The 19273-nt window shown below is 53.8% G+C and overlaps 3 protein-coding genes across 3 annotated transcripts; 1 reads left to right on the forward strand and 2 right to left on the reverse strand.

The window, feature by feature from the left end:
- Nucleotides 1-3837: 3837 nt before the first annotated feature.
- J4E87_005320 (uncharacterized protein) lies at nt 3838-8019 on the reverse strand (the record flags this gene model as incomplete). Its single annotated transcript, XM_049376933.1, has 2 exons — nt 3838-7566; nt 7621-8019. The coding sequence occupies 2 exons, from the start codon at nt 8017-8019 to the stop codon at nt 3838-3840; spliced, it is 4128 nt and encodes a 1375-aa protein (XP_049233158.1).
- A 781-nt stretch (nt 8020-8800) lies between these two features.
- On the reverse strand, nt 8801-10076 carry DYS1 (Deoxyhypusine synthase; the record flags this gene model as incomplete). The annotated part of the gene is made up of 2 exons (XM_049376934.1): nt 8801-9661; nt 9864-10076. The coding sequence occupies 2 exons, from the start codon at nt 10074-10076 to the stop codon at nt 8801-8803; spliced, it is 1074 nt and encodes a 357-aa protein (XP_049233159.1).
- A 2816-nt stretch (nt 10077-12892) lies between these two features.
- Nucleotides 12893-18322, forward strand: J4E87_005322 (uncharacterized protein; the record flags this gene model as incomplete). The annotated part of the gene is made up of 1 exon (XM_049376935.1): nt 12893-18322. The coding sequence occupies one exon, from the start codon at nt 12893-12895 to the stop codon at nt 18320-18322; it is 5430 nt and encodes a 1809-aa protein (XP_049233160.1).
- Between the last annotated feature and the right edge of the window lie 951 nt (nt 18323-19273).

Consider the following 19273-nt stretch of genomic DNA (forward strand, 5'->3'; position numbering starts at 1 on the left):
AGCGATTTCGCTTTCACCTCACATCTCCTGGTAATAGAGGATATGATCTCTTCCCGGAGCGCTTTGCAACAGCACAGAAGTGGCAAAGGCTTCGTGTCGCAAACTGGTGCCGCGTAGACGATGGGGCTGTCGTGAACGTAGAGCCATATCTGTTCTCGAAGTTCCAGCGGCAATGCACCGAAGTTACCCAAACTGTGTTGAACCGATCGACGACCTAGACGAAAAGATGCTCTCACGAACGAGAGAAATCGCAAGTATAATAGACTGTGTTGAACCGTTGTCGAGTCCGGGGCTGATGCGATTGTTGTAGAGTCCAGGGCTGATGCGAGACGGTCCGTGTCCATCATTGTAGAGTCCAGAGCTGATGCGAGACGGTCCATGTCGTTATGCGAAGGACTCATTGTTGTAGAGTACGTCCCATCCATATGGAGAGATGGATTGAAGCGTTATAGTAGGAGCCTGACGGAGTACCGGCTTAGGGGGTTTTGCAACCATGGTTGTTGATGCTTCGCTTAGTTCCACTCGGATTGCGGTTGTGGACCAGACCGCCGCTCAGTTCGCTAGCCAAAGTCTACCTAGGTAGGCAGCGATATCAGCTGCGGTACATGAGCAGGCCCTGCAAATACCATCCATGGGCTGACCTCAACTCGACACGAACATTCTGATGCATAGCAGTTGCCGCATCGAATGGCAGATTATTCGCAGCATCATTGCGCGATCGGGAGCTGACATGTATGGAGAGGCTCGGTATGACGCGATTGGTGGAGTGTGCTTGTTCCTCGTCCAATGATACCCATCACCCATGTTGGGTGGCTGATCACGGTCACCGGGCCTTGGCATCGCAGTGCCTCTGTGCCGTCCCACACCATCACGGCTGACAGCAATGCCTAGGTATACGCGACATTTGACTGCACCACATTCACCGACAGGCAGCGCTTTGCGACACCATCTTTGGTCCGGTGCGTCAGGCCTCGCTCATCAACTACCTTGTCCAAATGCGTCTTCTTCAGATTAACAGCAATGGCGACCTCAGCCTCGTCGAATATTTCGGAAACGACATTCCTCCATACGCCATTTTATCGCATACATGGGGTGCTGACGACGAGGAGATCTCATTCAAGGATGTCAAGAAAGACCGCGCAAGGAGCAAACCTGCAGGCTATCACAAAGTCCGCTTTTGTGGAGAGCAAGCTCTAAGAGACGGCATCCATTTTTTCTGGGTCGATACATGCTGCATCAAACAGGAGAGTAGCCAGGAGGTCGGTGAGGCGATCAACTCCATGTATCGATGGTACCACAATGCGGTCACTTGCTACGTGTATCTTGCCGATGTTGCTGTTGGAACCGTCACGCCTCAGGACACGGAGTCTGAGCCAGCATGGGTCTTGGCCTTTCGAAGCAGCAGGTGGTTCACCCGGGGCTGGACACTCCAGGAACTTCTTGCCCCTGCATCGATCGAATTTTACTCTCAGGACGGCTACCGGCTTGGAGATCGCATGATACTACTTCCGCAGATTCAATGGAGTACTGGTATCGCTGAAGCAGCTCTACGTGGAAGTCCACTGTCGGATTTCGCAATCGAAGAACGATTTTCATGGGCATACGAACGCGTCACTAAGCGCGAAGAGGATATGGCATACTCCTTGCTCGGAATTTTTGGTATTCATATGCCCCTCATATATGGGGAGGGACAGAGGAATGCGCTGAAGAGACTGCGGAGAGAGATCGTCGGAGCTTCGAGAGAAGAGCCGTTTTCCGAAATGATTAACCCAACTTCTATCGTCGGTTCGGGCCTCACGAACCCCTTTATTGGAGCCCCGACAACGCATACGGCTTCTGACTTGCAATTCATGTTCAGAATTGATGACATCATACTTCGACCGACGGCGGAATTAGGGAATCCAGCTTTCGCGCAATCCAGACCGGGGATCTCGGGAATGTGGTGGAAGTGCGGATCACTCCTATATCGGATGTCAGAGCTGCCTGCTGGGTCTAGGCATTTTCGCACAACTTCTGTTCGCAGCGGCTCGAAAGGTTTTGATGTAGCGCAAGGCGGTAAGGAAATTTCTCGAAGTCATAGAATGTGTCTCCTTATCATGGTGCAATTTACAACGCTCGAATTCCTTAATGTCAGCATAAATCTGCTGTCAGTGTTATAGTGACTACGCTGACTTTATCGAATCCAGATGCGACAGGCTCGACTGGAAAGTTTGATGGAGAATGGCATGCTCTCAGCTTCCTTCATAATAATAAGGATTTCTCGTCCAGCCTCCATTCACGTGGAGATCACCCGACATTGAGGTGCCAACGAAGTGGCTCCAACTGGCCGTGGTTTCTATTACCGGGCGGATATCATGGGCCGCTTGACACGTCTCAGCGATATGGCGGCCTAAGGGGTGATCTATCCATCTTCCTTGCACTTCTAGCTCTTTCGGTCATGCCGAACGAGCTCGAAGCAATTCTCCCGAAATTTCGGAACAACGGCCAGTGGTGTCTTCCTGCGTATACGAATCCGAGTATGTACAAAATCACTATCGTGGGCAATTTCGGCAGTTAACAACGAAATAGAGATGAAGAATCGTAACGTTGTTGTGTACGTTTACTGTGGCACTACACCAGGTAGTAGGTTTGAAGATTTACAAGCATATGAGAATGGCGAGTACGGAAATTATTTCGACTGAGATCAAGGACATTCCATACATGTAGCGATATTGCAAGATAGCGGCTGCAAAGTCCTTAACACAACAACACTCGGAAGAACTCATCTACGCTAAGAATTGCAGTGCAACTTTTTTGAAAATAAAGCATGGGTCTACTGATACGCACGCTCGTTGATTGGACGATCCCGGTATACCCCACCTCAAACATGACGTCCTTCGAGATGACGAGGAAGGCGCCATCGAGTGGCTGTGCAAGCACAGCCACAGTCCGTACATCTCATCCACGCTAAGAATTGCAGTGCACCACGCGTTGAGATGGTAAGCCCGAAGTCTCAGGCTCTCACTGCTGACACGGGATGGAAGCACAGCTGGTCAGCGCTAGAGAATGCAGTGTATGAACATTTGAATGGGAGGGTGAGGAACGCTGACGACTGGGCAGGGACGAAGTGGACAGGTCGGCTCGTTCACGCTAGAGATTGCAGTGCGAAAGGACGCACTACACACTCTAGACATGCAGATATTAGCCTTGCGCAAAATGTATCAGGTGCTGTCAGAACAGACGAGATCGAACGAAAATGATTATTTTTGGTATCCATATGCCTTCCGCTATATGCGCCATGCCGCCCAACCAACAAATGACAACGAACAAAATTATGATGCGAACTGCATGTGCTGATAACCACAAAACCATGTCGCAACTACCACGTCCAAAAGCACCCTAGGAAGATGCTAAACTGGTACGCTGCGGTCTACATCACCACAAAACTAAAAAGGTAGAAGATCTCAAGGAAGTGGAGACTTCAAGCTTGTTTACCACTGTCATCTGTTATAATGGTGCGTGGTTCAGAATTTTCCTTCGGATTGGGGTAATATACTATCAAAAGAAGAAGTGAACGCCTAACCCGTTTCCACCTAAACGCCTATCCATGTGTAGCCCATGCGGGCCTGACCCACCCATGTCTCATTCTAAGCATAAAAACTCCTTGACCCCCATTCCCATACCGTACATCCTGTGTATACATCCACCTCATACAAGAAAAAAACTGCACAGGTCTGCAGACTACATTGACCCAAAACCTTGCAAAGCAGGTGACCCAACGTCAACGTAGGCTCCAGGCTGTTCAGTTTTTCCCTAGTTCGGCGTGCATCGCTGAACGAGAGTAATGCCCTTACGAGACTAGGCCGCATAGTACAACTTTATAGAGCTCAAGACCCGCTTCCTGCAGACGGGGCAAGTCTGCACTTCCCGTGCGCACGGCAGACAAGCAACCACATGACCGCAGTCATAAAAGGCAGCTTCGGCGTCTCCTTCCCAGCAGATCCTGCAGAGTTTCTCCGACTCTTGAGCGTTCTTCCAGTGCGTAACACCTTCGCCGAACTTCTTGTCGTTCTGCCACCCGCCTACATATGTGTTGCCACTGGCGGCCTCGACATAAGTTCCGGTACCGTGTTGCTGGTTGTCGACCCAGTCACCATCGTAAGTGTCGCCGTTCTGGAAGGTGTATAGACCATGACCGTAGCGTTGGGCTAGGCGGAAGGAGCCGCTATATGTAGCGCCAGAGTGGTAGATTTTAGTACCATGGCCATGAGGATAGCCATTCACAACTTCGCCTTTGTAGTACTCGCTCGAGAAATAGTCGTAGGTGAAGTGGCCTTGTAACTTGTGTGGGAAGTTACGAGCGAAAGCGCGGAACTGGAGGTAGGATTGAGGATCTGCCAGGGCAGCGCGAGCGGCGAGTTCGTTACGTTTCTCAGCCGAGAGCGGTAGCGAAACGATGATGATACTCGCGTTGTGTAGATCCACTTGCGCAAAGGTACGGCGATGCTTCAGTGATCGCGTGTTAGTCAGCTCGTCCTCCTCCCACATCTCCATCTTCTTCTTGTCTTCCGTTGGAATTTCAAGCAATGCTACGATCGTGTCATCCAATCTAGCAGACTTAAGCGTAGTATGCGATCCACGAGCTTCTAGGGCTTGCTTTTCCGCGTTCCAGAATTTGAGAAAGAAATAAATCTCATCTGGAGGTGGTTCAGGAGTGGGGTTGCGCACTGGTGGGGGTGGTTGTAGAGGTTCCGCAGGTGTATCAACCGGGGGAGGTGGAGGTGGTGGCAGCAGCATATCCTCTTGTGTGCCACCCATCTCGGTGTCGCTAGGACCGGCACCTGGGACTACAACATCAACAGCCGGTGGATCAACGGCGGGAGTTGACTCCACTTCCAGCATAGCAGTATCGTTGCGTTGTTCTGAAGGTGCAACAGCGGGCTCATCAGGGTCGCTCATAGGCGTATCCTCCGAATGTGAAGTCATCTGTGGTGGTGGTGGTGGCGGCGGGGTGCTGGAAGGTTCGATTATAGTCTCGACGACTTGGATGATATCTGCCGCAACTTCACCCGCCTGGAGCGATGGAGCCTGTGGAGCCTCTTTCTCCTCTTTGGGGAGCTCAGGCAGCTTCTCGAAGTCGATGACGTGTACCCAGATGCTCCGGTAATCTGGCGACTCCAGAGTCCACTCTTTGGCATCTATGTGCGGGCTGTAGCTACCGGCTGAAAACTCAATGAGTCCGGTACCGAGGAGGTTTGGTCGGTCCAGAGATCCTTGCGTGGGATCTAGAAACCAAAACTTTATCTGTCGTGGGTCCTTGACGTTCTTCAAAAGGCCGGACAACTTTTGGCGAATTTCTTTGCATCCGTCATTGCTTGATAGCGTCAACTTGTGAATGAGCTCTGAACCTTCCCACTTCGCATCAAAGAAGTCAAATATACCTGGACCTTCGTGCCCTAGGTATACTCGTGAATCAACGACGCGAAAATCGAGTGTCTTGGGTGGCTGCGCTGTGACCTTCTCTGCCTTCTCTTCATCTGTCGCAGAGTTCGGCTCGTGCGTTGGTAATGATGGCATTCGAGGAAGAGAAGATTGGTTCTTCTTGGCCTCTACTTCCAGCTTGAGCCACTCCGGGACATCCCACTGCTCGGATTTGGCGTCTGATACGAATACCGATTGAGCTACATCGTCTCGCACATACATGGCAATGTACGCCACGGCGTCGTTGCCAGTAACCTGAGTACTACTCGGTTTGCCTTCGTGTGCATCGACTGCCTCGCGCTTGGGAAGACATTTGACTTGGCTCTCGTCTTTGCTATCACTGTAGATATACCATCGTGAACCAGGGCCTTCGGGTCGAAGAATAGGCTGGTATATATAGGACTGAAGTGTTTGCTTATGCACAACAAACCCATACAGTGTGTAGGGAGTGTCACCAACTGATATCCGGTCGTCAAGGGTGACTTTGTTCAGCACCTTGATGTGTGAACGAGTCTTCGCGCTGTCGAATTTGTGCCGGTCCAGCTCGATTGTCAACAACTCTGGAAGAGGCTGTCCAGGTGTAGTGAAATCAGCCGATTCGTTGACAGCGCGCTGCATACTCTCCACACCTTCCACAGGTACGCGGTAGCTGGGTCTACCGAGGGAATAGTCGCGCTTTGGTCCACATATAGCATTTAGCTGGGCGGCCTGAGGTGTCCCTTGAAGTTCTTCTTCGAGCTTTAGGCGCAAGACTTCCCAAGTCTCTATCACATCCAACTTGTGGAGGCCATCGTGTATGCGGTACCACTCTAGTGCATCCAGAATGCCATCAAGAGCAACTGAACCAGCTCCAGGCTCGACTTGAGTGCGAAGCGAGTATAGGACTTGCTGCAAAGCGCTAATGAGTGGCTTCGGCCGAGTGAAAGGCTCATTGCGAGGGTCCGCAACGACGATACTGTACAACAAGTTTCGAAAGGGCTTGAACAGCATCCACGAGGCAATTGCAGACATCATGTTCCCACCAGGTGAAAGCATAAGAGCTTGCAGGCCCGTCATTGCGAAGCTGTCCCACGGATTCTCACGAATGGGATGCTCCCATAAACAATCCGTCTGGTCTTCCACGACCCGAATGTAGGCAGTGAACGCAAGATTGTCGTCACGAAGAAGCGCCATGCGCTGACCATGCTGACGGCGAGATATATCGTAGTGCGGTCCGTGAAAACGAGTCCAGCCCCAATCAGGAGATCCATTGCAAAAGCGATGTAAAGCATTCCGCGAGTAGTTCACGCGAGGCTCTGTTGGGTTGTAGAGAACGACCGATATCTGCGCGGCAACGCTATTCCGCTTGGGCATTTGTTTCGATCCAAGAAGCGGAAGAGGCGAGTGTTGAGAGACGACTGATGCGGTTGGTGCCTGGACGTCTTCCGACTTCGTGCTTTCACTGCGCTCTTGCGTAGACGGCTCATGCTGAAGCGATACGCCTGTCGGGTCGTCTGCTGGCGCATGTTCGGACATTACCATACCTTCGTCTGCCTTCTTCTCTCCACTTGGCTCAGAAGCCTCTTCGCCAGGCATGTCTTTGCGCGCGTCCTCATTGTTGTCGTCCTTCGAGTCCTGAACGCTCAAGCATTCGAGATAGACGCTTAGATAATCTGAATCGTTCCCCTTAGGATAAAACTTGATCTGCCATTGGTGGCCCCCAATCGTGACGACATCAGACTTCATAAGCACTTCATGGTTCGGCTTTTCCTGGGTTCCATTATACGCATCGATTGCCCAGTGGATACGTCCTGCTTCACCAGCGGTATACTCCGGGTGATCTAAAGGTTTAAACGCCTCGCTCTCCCAGTATTCGTGATCTAGAGCACTGTGTTCACCCCTCTCCTCGATCATCTTCACTTCGTCCTCGTCAGGCGATGACAAGTCTTCTGGAAGAGCGTGCCACGGCGGGAGGCCATCGTCGTCGTCGTCGTCGGATCCTGAATCAGAGCGAGGGGGGTCGACTGGTGGCGGCGGAGGCGGGGGCTGTGTGCTTGGATCAACAGGGGGAGGTAGTGCGTCGAGGTCTACGGGTGGAGGAGGCTCTATGGGAATGATAGTCGCTGTCTGAGGTAGGTTAGCACTGGTGCAAATACAAGCCAGTAGAAGATATTGCCATACCGTTTGCTCTGGCGCAGGCGATGTGGGTGAAGTAATAGTAGCTTCTTGTGCTTCAGCCGGGCTGTTCTGTGGTAACGGCTCCGTCTCGGCATCCGGTGTAACGTCCATAGCGTCCTCATCTATAGCCGAGATATCGACAGCGATGGTGTTCGTAGAAGCATCGCGATGGGTGGGCTCATCTCCATCTTGCATATCTGCATCGCCCCGATCGTGGTTTTGGCCTGTAGAAGGCATTGTGTTGGCGGAAGTGGAGGTGCTCATGTTCGATTCGGCTGCAGGCGGTGGCGGCGGTGGTGGAGGAGAAGCTGGCGTCTGCGCATGGAGTACGGGGTTTGGTGAGTGTGGCGGGCTGGAGAGCTGCTGGCTAAAGTGCAGTGGTGGCTCTACGCTGACGCTCATGTTTGCTGCAGCGGTAGAGGCGCATGTGAAAGTGGAGAGCGGGCGTTTGACGGGCGGGAGTGCAGGTAAAGCTGGGTAAAAGTACAAATGGAGAGATGAGTGAGAGGAGATATGCACGAGGCTGCACGACAGTGGTGTGTTGCTTTTATCGGTGAGTGCAGCAGGCTAGTAGCGTTATCGCGTCGACGAGGGTGTATGGATACGATGAGCAACCGACGTGTGCTTCTGGAGATATGGCTCGAGACTGTAGAAATTGGAGTTGGAGAAGAAGGAAAGATAACCTGGGCGTGGCTGGAGCTTGACAAGGCTGCAGCCTACCAGCATGCGGCACGATTGCCAACAGAGGTACAGAGTGAGGCGGTAAAGCTACCTGGGAATCGGCTGGCCCACGCGCTGCGCTATCCCGAATCGAAGGAGCTTTGGCGTCAGCGCCTTCAACCTGGAGGCTCTGCGCCCTTTACAGCCTCTCCGACGACGCGCTCCAGAGGTTGACTCATCGCACAAGGCTGCGCGGACAAGGCGCATTCGTCGTCATCACAGAGCTCTCAGCTCCCTTATCGATTAACCTCCACAGTGACCGGCTAGGCAGTCACGCTAGAGCTTTGAGACTAGTGGGGAAGGTGGGCCCGTCCGCGCCTTCCCTGCGTCCGCTCTCCGCACCAACAACGTTGCTCCATACAGCAGTCGTCCTTACATGCCAGCCCACTTATTCCGGTCAATCAACAACATGGTCTTTATTGCACGAGCTATTGGAGTGCTGCATGGCGTATAGCGCCTGTTGTTATTGCCCTTGCGACCTTTGGACCCGTGCGAAAGTGGCCGCAACAATGAGCGGAAACACCACCGTCGCCTCTGCGTACACCTTCACGCTATCTCCGTCTAGCTTAATCTTTCCCCAGCTGACAGCCTCGTCTGGCCGTGCGCCTGCATCACTCCCGTCAAATTCCTGCGCAGTGTTGATGTACACCGCGCTGTCGGCTCCGTTGCGCATCAGGTTCGCATTGGCGATGTGATGCTTCACCAGTCCTCCGCCCAGGACAATCATGCCCGTCCTCTTCGCTCTCACGGCGATTGTGTTTATCCTTCTAATGTCCTCTACAATATCGACGCGCAGCTGCTCTGGTGATGACTTGAATGTGTGGAAGTACAGCATGTCGCCCAGGCTTCCGTCTGTCAGCGCTGGGCAGAAGACGGGGATGTCGTTCTTCCACGCCCAGTAGTAGACCGATCGCTCGTCATTGATCTCCTTACCTAGACGGTGGATGACCTTGCTAGGCGTCCAGTACAATGGCTCGTCCGTTTTCTTGCTCGCTTCCTGCTCCTCCAGCATCTTGTCCAGGATTGGCACGACCCAGTCCTCGAACGCGCAGTAGTTGCTGTTAGGCACGACGAGATTGCCGATGCGGTTCATGCCCTTTTGGCGCAGTCCAGCGCCGGGAGTGGAGAAAGCGCCGAGGTATGTCGGCGCGAGGCATTTGATGAAGTCCTCTTCGACGCCGCCTGCCGTCGTCACAATGGCAGAAACGTGTTTGTGCTGGACCAGGTACCGCAGCGTCTCGCGCAGACCCGAGGATATCAGGTTTGACGTGTACCCAAGGAATATCGTCGTGGGCTCCTTGGTCTCAGGGTCTCTCCATGCGCGCTGTCATCTGTTAGCAGCGAACCCAAGCTTCTCGATGCGGTGGTGGTGTCGCGTCGCCAAATCAGGCTAAATGTTTCGCCTTTCGGGACTGCGCACGGACGGGAGATTCCCGGCATACGCAAGTGCTGTCTCCGCACTTGACGCTGACACGCCGCAGCGGCGCAGCACGCGCATTCGGATATTCCGGGCAGAAGCAACTCACCATATCGTTGATGATGCGTACAGCCTCTCCCACCGAAGTCGCCTGGAAGCCCATGTTGGCATAGCCGCCCACCAGCTCCTCGACGGTGATGCTGCGCGACGCATACTGGTTGAAGTCGATGCCCTGCACCTCTTGCGCACCCTCAGGCACGGGCTCGGATGGCTTCAAGACTGCATCAGTGGCGCCGGTAGGGGCCGAAGAGTTGCTAGCCATGGCAGTGGGCACTCTCGGTTGGGCAGTCGCTGCAGCGGCGCTGTCGCGATGTTCTGGCGCGTCGTCGGGCTACTCGGCGTACTCTGGACGGTTGCAACTCTCGTACTGTGCTATTTGTGAGTCGGTGCGGCGGCAGATTTTGAGGAAAAAGAAGCCCCCACACCTGGGCACCCGTGGATTGGAGCTAAGGCATGGCAGTCTAATCCCTGCTCGTGTGAGGCTAGTTCTCGGGTCGATCCAGCTAAGGAGACTGCCAGCCCTTTTGCCATCAACGTGTGGGAGGGCCACGGTGTCGCATCATCGCACAATACTCCCGCCAGTCCTCCAGGCGTGCATCGTGTCCAGCATCTGCCGTGCAGCGGTGTCTGTCCGTGTTGGTGAAGGGGCCCGGGCTGGGATCGTCACCAAATCCCCTAGTGGAGCCAGGGCTGGAATCTGAAGCAAAACCAGCGGCTGCCCACCCCTGCAGATAATCGAAATGTCCAACTGCGGACCAATCAGAGGCCGGCTGTCATGTCTGGATGGATTCCCCTCGCTAGGCCGTTGCAGGCCAGCCGGGGCGTCCATTTTGACTTGCAGGCATCCGTCATGGCTGGGTGTGTCAGTGCTTCGTTCGTGTTCTGGTCTCCTCGACGTTCCCTTTCTCATCATCACACCTACCTTGCGACAACGACCCTCTCCACGACACTATGCTGCCACGGCCCAGCGGCGCACAGCCTGGCTAAAGAGCCACTCCATTCTTCGTTCCCAGCATCGACAAGGTGCTGCCTCACGTGCCCAGGCCTCCCTCACAAAGAGACCCAGCGCCACGTCAACGGGCTGCAGAGCATCTTCAACACGGCGCCAGACTGCCTTTGTTGACCGCTGCGCGCTTCTCACACTCTCCAGTATCTCCAGACGACTTTGCCTGACCTCCAGGGCCAGTTTGACGCGTTTACGGCACGAAACGGGCGTTTTGGGCGTAAAGGCGACAATAGCAGATCGAATCTCAGCTCCCGGCGCCGAGCAGCTGCACCTGTTCCACCACGGATCGGGGTTTGGCGCTTTCCCTAATTCCCTGGTTTCGAAGCACGGGCCTTGCCGCTAGCGCCTCGTCTACCACGGCTTGCAAACACGAACCTCGACTGACACCCTGTGGTTGACGTCAACCTGGGACACAACAATTCGCCGGCCAATCGCGCGATCACTCTTGAGATTACACACGACGGTACATCAAAGGAACCCTTTTTCTTTTCTGCACCATCCGTTTGCTACGACCACTGCACGCGATCCGGGCCTGCTCTTACGACCGAGATTTCCAATCCGCTTTGACATACGACCTTTACCTGTGCCCATGCCGCAGTCGCAAGTTCTTTGTACAGTAAGCAACCACCAACATGTCTGCTTCACGGTATCCGGAAAACGGCAGATATCCCCGCGACAGATCGCCGCCCTACCGGGATCGAGATCGAAGACCATCCAACTTTAGTAGCGGTTACCCTCCAAGGGGTAACGAAACCTTTAGACCAAATGCAGAGCCTGGCGGCTTCTCAAGAGAAGTTCCGAAAGGTCCAAAATCTCTTTCCGATGCGCCACGTGGCCCGCCAGTGGGTCCACCATCAAGTGCATCTGCAGCGCCACGCGATGATAGAAGCCGAGGATTTGCTGGCCGAGGTGAAGCTACACCACTACGTACTGCGCCACCATTAAGCAGCGGTCCTGGGTTTCCGCACAACTCCCAAAATTCCTGGAGGGCAGATCGTGACCGAGACCGCGACTTTGATCGGCGCGAGCGACGGCCGACCCCACCAAGGCGCTCACCTATCCGGGACTCAAGAGATCCGCGCGATCAGAGGGACTTTGTACCGCGAGATTTGGATGTCAATCGCGCACGACGAAACTCACGAGACGGCCCCCCTTCCGCTGGTTCCACCTACTCTGACCCCCCACTCCCCGGTACAGCTTCATCGTATCGTGGCGGAGGCATTGGCCGAGGACGAGGCGGATTTTCTGGGCGCGGTCGAAATTTCCACAACGACGACCGGGAAAGACACCACGACTCACGTGATCGCATTCCGGAACGGACATATCGGCCGCGGAGTCGGACACCCCCAAGGCGCCAGGAGCGAGACATTCGGGAAGACCGCGATTTCGATAGGAGAGAACGTGACGATCGAAGGTTCCCCAGAGAGTACGACTCCTACATCGGCCCAGCAGGTGCTGCGAAACCAGGACTACGGGCGTTGGACACACACCGAGGCCCGGGCCCTTCTGATCTGAGGCATCTACCTGGTACGCCTACGGGACCAACCCCGCATTCAGCTCACCATGCCTCTCCGTCCGACAGGCTAGGGCCTCAGGGAGATACTTACTCAAGACGATCTTCTGTTGCTATCGATCCTCTCTCTGCCAAGGATCCTCGGCGGGAGCCAGGGAAAGACGAGGCTCTCCTGGCGAGCCGCGCTGAAGCGTCCAGGGAGAGGTACGCTCCGCGTGCTTCATCGCCTCCTGCTTCCATTCCAGCCTTCGGTGGGTCCAATGTTTGGAGGGCGCCCATCTCTGACAACAAGCCAAGCGCTGCGACAGTAGCACCACCGAAGCCTGCTCAGCCTACTCCTGCTTCTACTACTAACACCTCTGTCGGTCCTGCTACACCTGCTGCTCCTGTTACTCCTGTGAAGGCGGCAGTAATCCCGACTGCACCAAAGGCAACCATTCCCCCAGGCCTCTCGACACTACCACCCACTGGGCCAAAAGCTGATCGGGCGCCGGATCGTCCGCTGCTTGGAGAGGTACCAAAGCAAGAGAGCAGAGTGTCCCATCCGGCTCCAACACGTATGGAACCACCTTCTATTCCTCCTACCGTTGCTCCATCTCAGGCCACTGATGTACCAGTCTCAGACAATGTGACTGCCAAGGTCCCGATCTCGCCCCAGATGGCTGCGCCCCCTAAAGTTCCCACCATGGCACCATCAGCTCCACTGACCGCTCCTACTGCGCCATCGGGTGTTGCAAAGTCGCCTCCACAAGGCCCTGCTGCACGACCGCGTGCACCACCTACAGCTCCTCAAGCGGCACGAGTCAACGTATCTCCATCGTTCTCAAGGGCAACTCTACCACAGTACACTCCTCGAGATGCGTCTCCCAGTGCGAATCCTTCAGGGTTTGGTCCGCGTAATGGTGGCGGAGGAGGCTCTACGATCAACACATCCCCGCAAAGCTTACCAGCGAATATACCTACGGGCCCCAAAGCTGACCGCACTCCGATGGCTCCTAGGCCACTTTCATCCTATCCGCAATCGGACAGGCCTGGCTTTCCTCCCGCTAGAGGCCCATTGAGCGGCGGTCCTAAGAGCATGCAATGGGTACGGCCTGGATTTAATTCGAGCCGACCGTCGGTGCCAACCAAACGCGAATTTCCAGCTGAGGATCGTGAACGACAGTTCGGTACGGCCCCTAAAGCCCCTCGACTCGAGCATAGCGTCTCTGCTGCACAGATTCAGCGTAATTCGCAAGCAAAATCAGTATCGCCATCATTTTCACGCATTCAAACCGACATCGAAAGACCGAGAGAACGTGCGGTATCCGCAGAGCGTCCTTTAGTTCCCCCACCTAAACCTACTCCGATCGAGACTAGGCGACACTCTGATGTCGTCATGGCAGAAGCGTCACCTCGAATGGCCAAGCCTCCCATGTCGGCTGCGTCGTCCGCCCCGGAAGCTCTGCAAGACTCTGACGACGATCTTGATCTTGACGAGGATGACTTCGCTGAGTCTGAGGCGAAATACAACCGAGAGCGAGCACGTCTAGAGGCCAAACGGGTCGATCTGAGTGCTCCGCATTTGCGCGCTACAACTCCCTTGCAGGAGATTGTTCTGCTGTCATGCCTCAATGTCGAGCATCTTCCTCAGACACAGCCAGATGTGGTGTCCGTCGAAGAGACAAGCACACCCTTTCCCCAGGAGCAGGAAGAGTCACATCTTTCACCTGTGCAAGCACGTCCTCTGGAACCAACCACTACTCAACCCGCTCCAGAGAGTATCACGGCAGATTTACCGACACCTAAGGCGGAAGAGTCCGAGGATGTCGAGATGGAAGACAAAGAGGAGACTGAAGAGAGGTCGGCTGCACCCGCAACGATGGCGCTTCGTCTACGACGTGAGACCTCTGCAGAGCAGGAAACCTTACCCGACCTCAGTTTGTTGCCCTATCTAGGCTCAGGCCCGCCAACGCCTCTATCGGACATTGGGCAAGACCGACCAAACCTATCTGACGATATCATGAACGCCATTCGAAGCAAACTACGCAAGAGCATCGAGCCTGAGCTTAACACTGATCAGATTCTCGAACGATACGCAGCTGCGTATAGAGCGTGGCGTGTGTCTATCCGTCCCTTGGACGAAGAGCGCGATCATGACGATCAGGATAGACAGCCGTCAGCCGAACCAACACTGAAGGCTGTCACTCCCGATGTACAAAATGCTGCGATGACAGGGATTCTGGATGGGTCGCTTGCTCCTACAGGCCGGAGGAGCCATGCGAGTCGATGGGCTACTGAGCTTGATTTGGAAGCTGTCATCAAAGAGTCTTTGAAGACTGCCGAAGAGGAAAAGCTAGGGAAGAAAGACAAAGAGCCACGCAAAGCCATGGCTGATCCGGAGAAGGAGGCCGATCTACCATTGGAACTTACCGAGGCAGAGGCTCAGCGCAGAAGATTCATCGACACTAACTTCCAACGCGAACCCGGTCAAGGAATCTTTGTGTTTCACTATGAGCCGCCAGAGGATGACTTCACCCCCGAGGAACACAGGGTCATGGTACATAACTACAAGGATCAATACGCAAAGAAGTGGGGTAAACTGGCCGAAGTTCTTTACAAAGAAGTTGGAACCGAACGTACCTACAAGGATTGTATCAATCATTACTATGCTACGAAATGGGGCAGAGAATACAAGGGTAAACTCCGCAAAGCTCGGGCTCCCAGGAAGCGTGGTGGAGCCGTTGGTCGTGGTCGTGGAGCTATCGCCAACATGGACCGACCCGAAGGACCAGGAGAGGACGGTTTGCCCTTACCAGTTACTGAGACTGGGCGACCTCGACGCCATGCGGCACCCAAATTTGGCCCAACCGAAACTGAGTTCGACCCGATCACAGGAATGCCCATACCAGGCCGAGCACGCAGGCAAACCGACGCCGACGACACGCAAGAAAAGGCCATGCGGCGTGGAAAACCGGCGAAGGACAAGGTTGGCCGGAAGGCGAAGAACACGCCACTCGCGGCCGTTCCTATAGGCTCACCTGTCAAGGTCGATCGTAAGGACAAGAACATGGGAGTCAAGATGGAGGACGACCTTGGCAAGCGGCCCATGAATGATATGCCAATACCCATGCCACTTATCCCTATGGAGGATCAGATGATGCTGGCCGGAGATCTGCAGCAGCTTTCTGGCCTGCCTGGCAGTCTTATGGATCGACCGAAGACACAGGCTGGTGCGAGACCTGGCCCATCCAGCTACTGGTCCGTCTCCGAGTTACAAGACTTCGATAAGAATGTTGCACACTTTGGCACGGACTGGATTGCAATTGCAAACCATATGGGCACCAAGACGCACACTATGATCAAGAACCAGTATCTGCGTCTTGTCGAAAGTGGCAAACTAGACTTGGAGCAGACAGCAAAAGAGGCAGATGCTCGAAGGGAACGAGGTGATGATCTAGGTCCACCGCCAACACCGACTCCAGCACCGAAGAGACGATACGAGAGCACACAAGCGGGACCTATCCGCCCCATCGCACCTACGCCTGAACATGGGTCTCCGCCTCCGAACCCGCTTGTGCACCCAAAATTATCTCCTCCGCATTCAACTCCTTCTTCGAGATTCTCCACTATCGCCCAAGCACCTGTGCAGAGCAAGCCCATGGTGCCTCCGCCCGGATATTCTGCCCTACCAGAGACTAGCCTGGCGTCTGTACCCTCGATACCACCACAGCAGTCGCCGCCCGCTCCCCCTCAGCGTGCACCGCCGCAGCATCATCACCAACACTCCATGTCGCAGCATAAGTCGCAGCCGCAAGGGCCACGAGCTGGATACTTTTCCGAAGACCTACCTCCACGTTTCGAGTCCCGGCCACCTTCACAACCTGCCGGCAACCAACAGGCACACCGGCCATTGCAACAACATGCGCCTCCACAGCCTCGCGTTCAAGAGCAACACCACTCGCCTCTCTATCGTGGACTTCACTTTCAGGAGCGAGACGTTGCGGGTAGACCTGAAGTTCAGCAGGAGCAGGAGGCTCAGCGCCGGTTTCATGAACACACACGTCGCATCTCACAGGAGATGTCACAGCATAGACCTTTTGCTCCCGGTGGTGCACCGCCGATCATGCCGCCAGTACGTTCGAACTCTGGGCTGAGATCACCAGAACACCGTCCGTTGCCGTTCTCGCACTCTCGACACTCATCGCAAGCGCAATCGCTCAGCCAAACGGTGGCCGATGTGTATTCTCCGAGTCATAGTACTAGCCACAGTGCGCAACAGCTGCCGCCACGGTCGACCATTCTTACACCGCCTGTCAAAGAAGAGCCTAGGAATCCTCCTCCAGTCAGCCTTCCCCCAGCTCAACCCCAAGCGATGCTTCACACTCAACTACAGCATCCTCAGCGCGGCCCACCACCTATGCAAAACACACCTCCACCTGCAGTAACAAAGCCGGCTGTCGAACCACGCAAGTCTAACTTGATGTCCTTACTGAATGACACCGATCCTGAGGAGCCCAGACGTAAGAAGCCAAGCGAACAAGGTCCGCCGTCGCATACCTCTACACCTCTGCAATCAGCACCAATCGCGCCTCCTCCTCCCACGACGCAAAGCTACTCGTCATCGTCAAGACGTCCGCTCTACGAAGATTCTATGGCTGCTCAATCTCCTTATACCCGTCCAGCCTCGTATGCTCAGCAGTCTTCACTCGCAAACGCAACATCAAACAGGCCAATCGACTTGACTGAGGACAAGCCGTCAGTGAGTAGGCCAAGTCTGCGCGATACTTGGCAAGCCCAGCAGCCGTTCCACCGAGGATTGTCTCAGACTCCACAAATCACGTCGCTTTCTTCAACACCGACTGGCCTGCCTCAGCCGCCCAATGTCAACGATAGGATGTTCAGCAATCATCGTTCTGTCTTCTCCCAGCATAACACTCCACGTCAAAATCCGACACCGCCACCTCTTGCCGGCTTCAACAACTCTCCAAACCCGCATTCGCGCACGTCGAGCGTGAGTGGGCCGCCTGGGTCGTTGCCTCGACATGGTGTTCCGAGCACCACTGCAGCACAGCATGCGCAAGCACTGAGTGCATCATCGCAGATTCTGCAACCGAACCCATACGCCCAAGTTGATCCGCCGGGCAGTGGTGTCCCGCCACCTGGACCTATGGGGATGCGGCCCAGTCCGCACCTGTCGACAAGCCACATAGCACAGCAGCAGAGGGACTCATCCGGACGCAACGACCATTCGCAGGCCTCAAACGCAAACCTATCGTACTCGAACCCACAAACGCCCAACGAGCATCCAGCCCACCCTTTTCAAGGGTTGAGTAGACTGACGGAGCCTTATCGTCCTCGCGATCCTCGTGAGGCCCACGATTTTGATCCTCGTCACTCGGATCGCGACACCAGCCGTGAGTTGTCTCAAAGGGCCGATTATCTACGTGAACAGCTTTCCAACCCCGCGCTACGTGCGCCAGGTCCTCCAATGCACGAAGATCTGCGGTACCAACCCCAAGATCGGGGATACCTCTCGCAACGCTCACAGACTCCGCTTTCTAGGCCGGAGCACGGCCAGCCTCCACCTTTGCAGCATCCTCCGCACTCGTCTCTCGGAGTAGCAAACCACTCTCTTTATGGTCAGCGCCCTCCCGAGGAACCACAACATCACTTCATGCGCAATCCTCGTGATCGCAGCATGACAGACCGTATCCGCGAGGAGCAAGCCCAAGCTCAAGCTCAACACCAGGCAGCGATGAATCGAGAAGAGCATATGCGAAGAGAAGCTGAACAAAACTCGAGAGAACGTGAGATGCGCGAACGAGATGCACGAGATGCGCACTACAGGGACAGCATCATGCGAGGAAGACAAGATATGAGGGGTCCACCGCCACCACAACCCAGTTCAGGGCCAGGATCAATCCACGACCCTCGGCCACCTACAGGACCTATGGACTGGACGAGCGGAGTACGGCATCCGCAGGACCGTGGTCCATGGCAACGCTAGGGGGTCCAGCTCGATTGACGTTTCGGATATTACATGCTCTACGCATATGATTTCTTTTGTGTCTCAGTAGATAGCTTCAGCGTTCCCGGCGTCATGTTTCTTGACGCCTTGCTTGTTCATGTTTAAGAGAAAGGATGACAGTCATGCCACGCGGTAGTCTTGCCTTTGGCGTTGGGTGGTGCTTGTCCTGCCTGTTTAGTTTTTGTTATACCAGAGCGAGTGGTTTGGAAGAGCAGAAAGAGATGGCTTTTGGACCTTTCTTGTAGAAACTTGTAGTGTATTATACGTAGCTGTCAAGCTAATTGCGAAATGTTCTGAATGAACTTGACTGTTCTGATGGGCTTGATGCTGGTGAAGTAAAGCCTTCTACACGTGTGAGACAGCTCTGCAGATGCATTGGTGTATCTAACAATAATAGCGTTTATCACACGTCAACCTCTTTTGCTAAACAGGCAGCAGATAATTTTGTAAAGTACACTAGAGGTATTAAAGCTTGTAGACTTCTAGACAAATTAAATTTATAAGAAAATAAACTCTCTACTTACTTATAGTAATAAATACTTAGTAATAGTTTTAGACTTTTTAGTCTAAGTAGAGCTATAAATAAAAATTTTATTAAATAGCTAAAAGATACCTCTAATAAGTACTATAAAACTTTATAAGCTCTTTTAAGTATAAATATAAGAGTCTTATATACATTAATAATAGAGGTATATAGAATAATAATATTATTATAGTAGAGAGCTTTAAGTAGAAGCTATTAGAGGTAAATATATATTATAAAAGTATTAGTCTAATATTAGGCTAATAAAGCTCTAGGCCTAGAACTATTATACGTTTTCTCTCTAAAGCGCTTAAAGTTCTATCTAAGCGTAGATACTTAGAAAAATAAGAGCGCCTCTTAATAAGAATATCTAAAAAGCTATAAATAGTAAGACTATTACTATTCTA

Source organism: Alternaria ethzedia (assembly GCF_023757985.1).
Source record: "Alternaria ethzedia strain BMP 0044 chromosome Unknown scaffold_11, whole genome shotgun sequence".
Classification (NCBI taxonomy): domain Eukaryota; kingdom Fungi; phylum Ascomycota; class Dothideomycetes; order Pleosporales; family Pleosporaceae; genus Alternaria; species Alternaria ethzedia.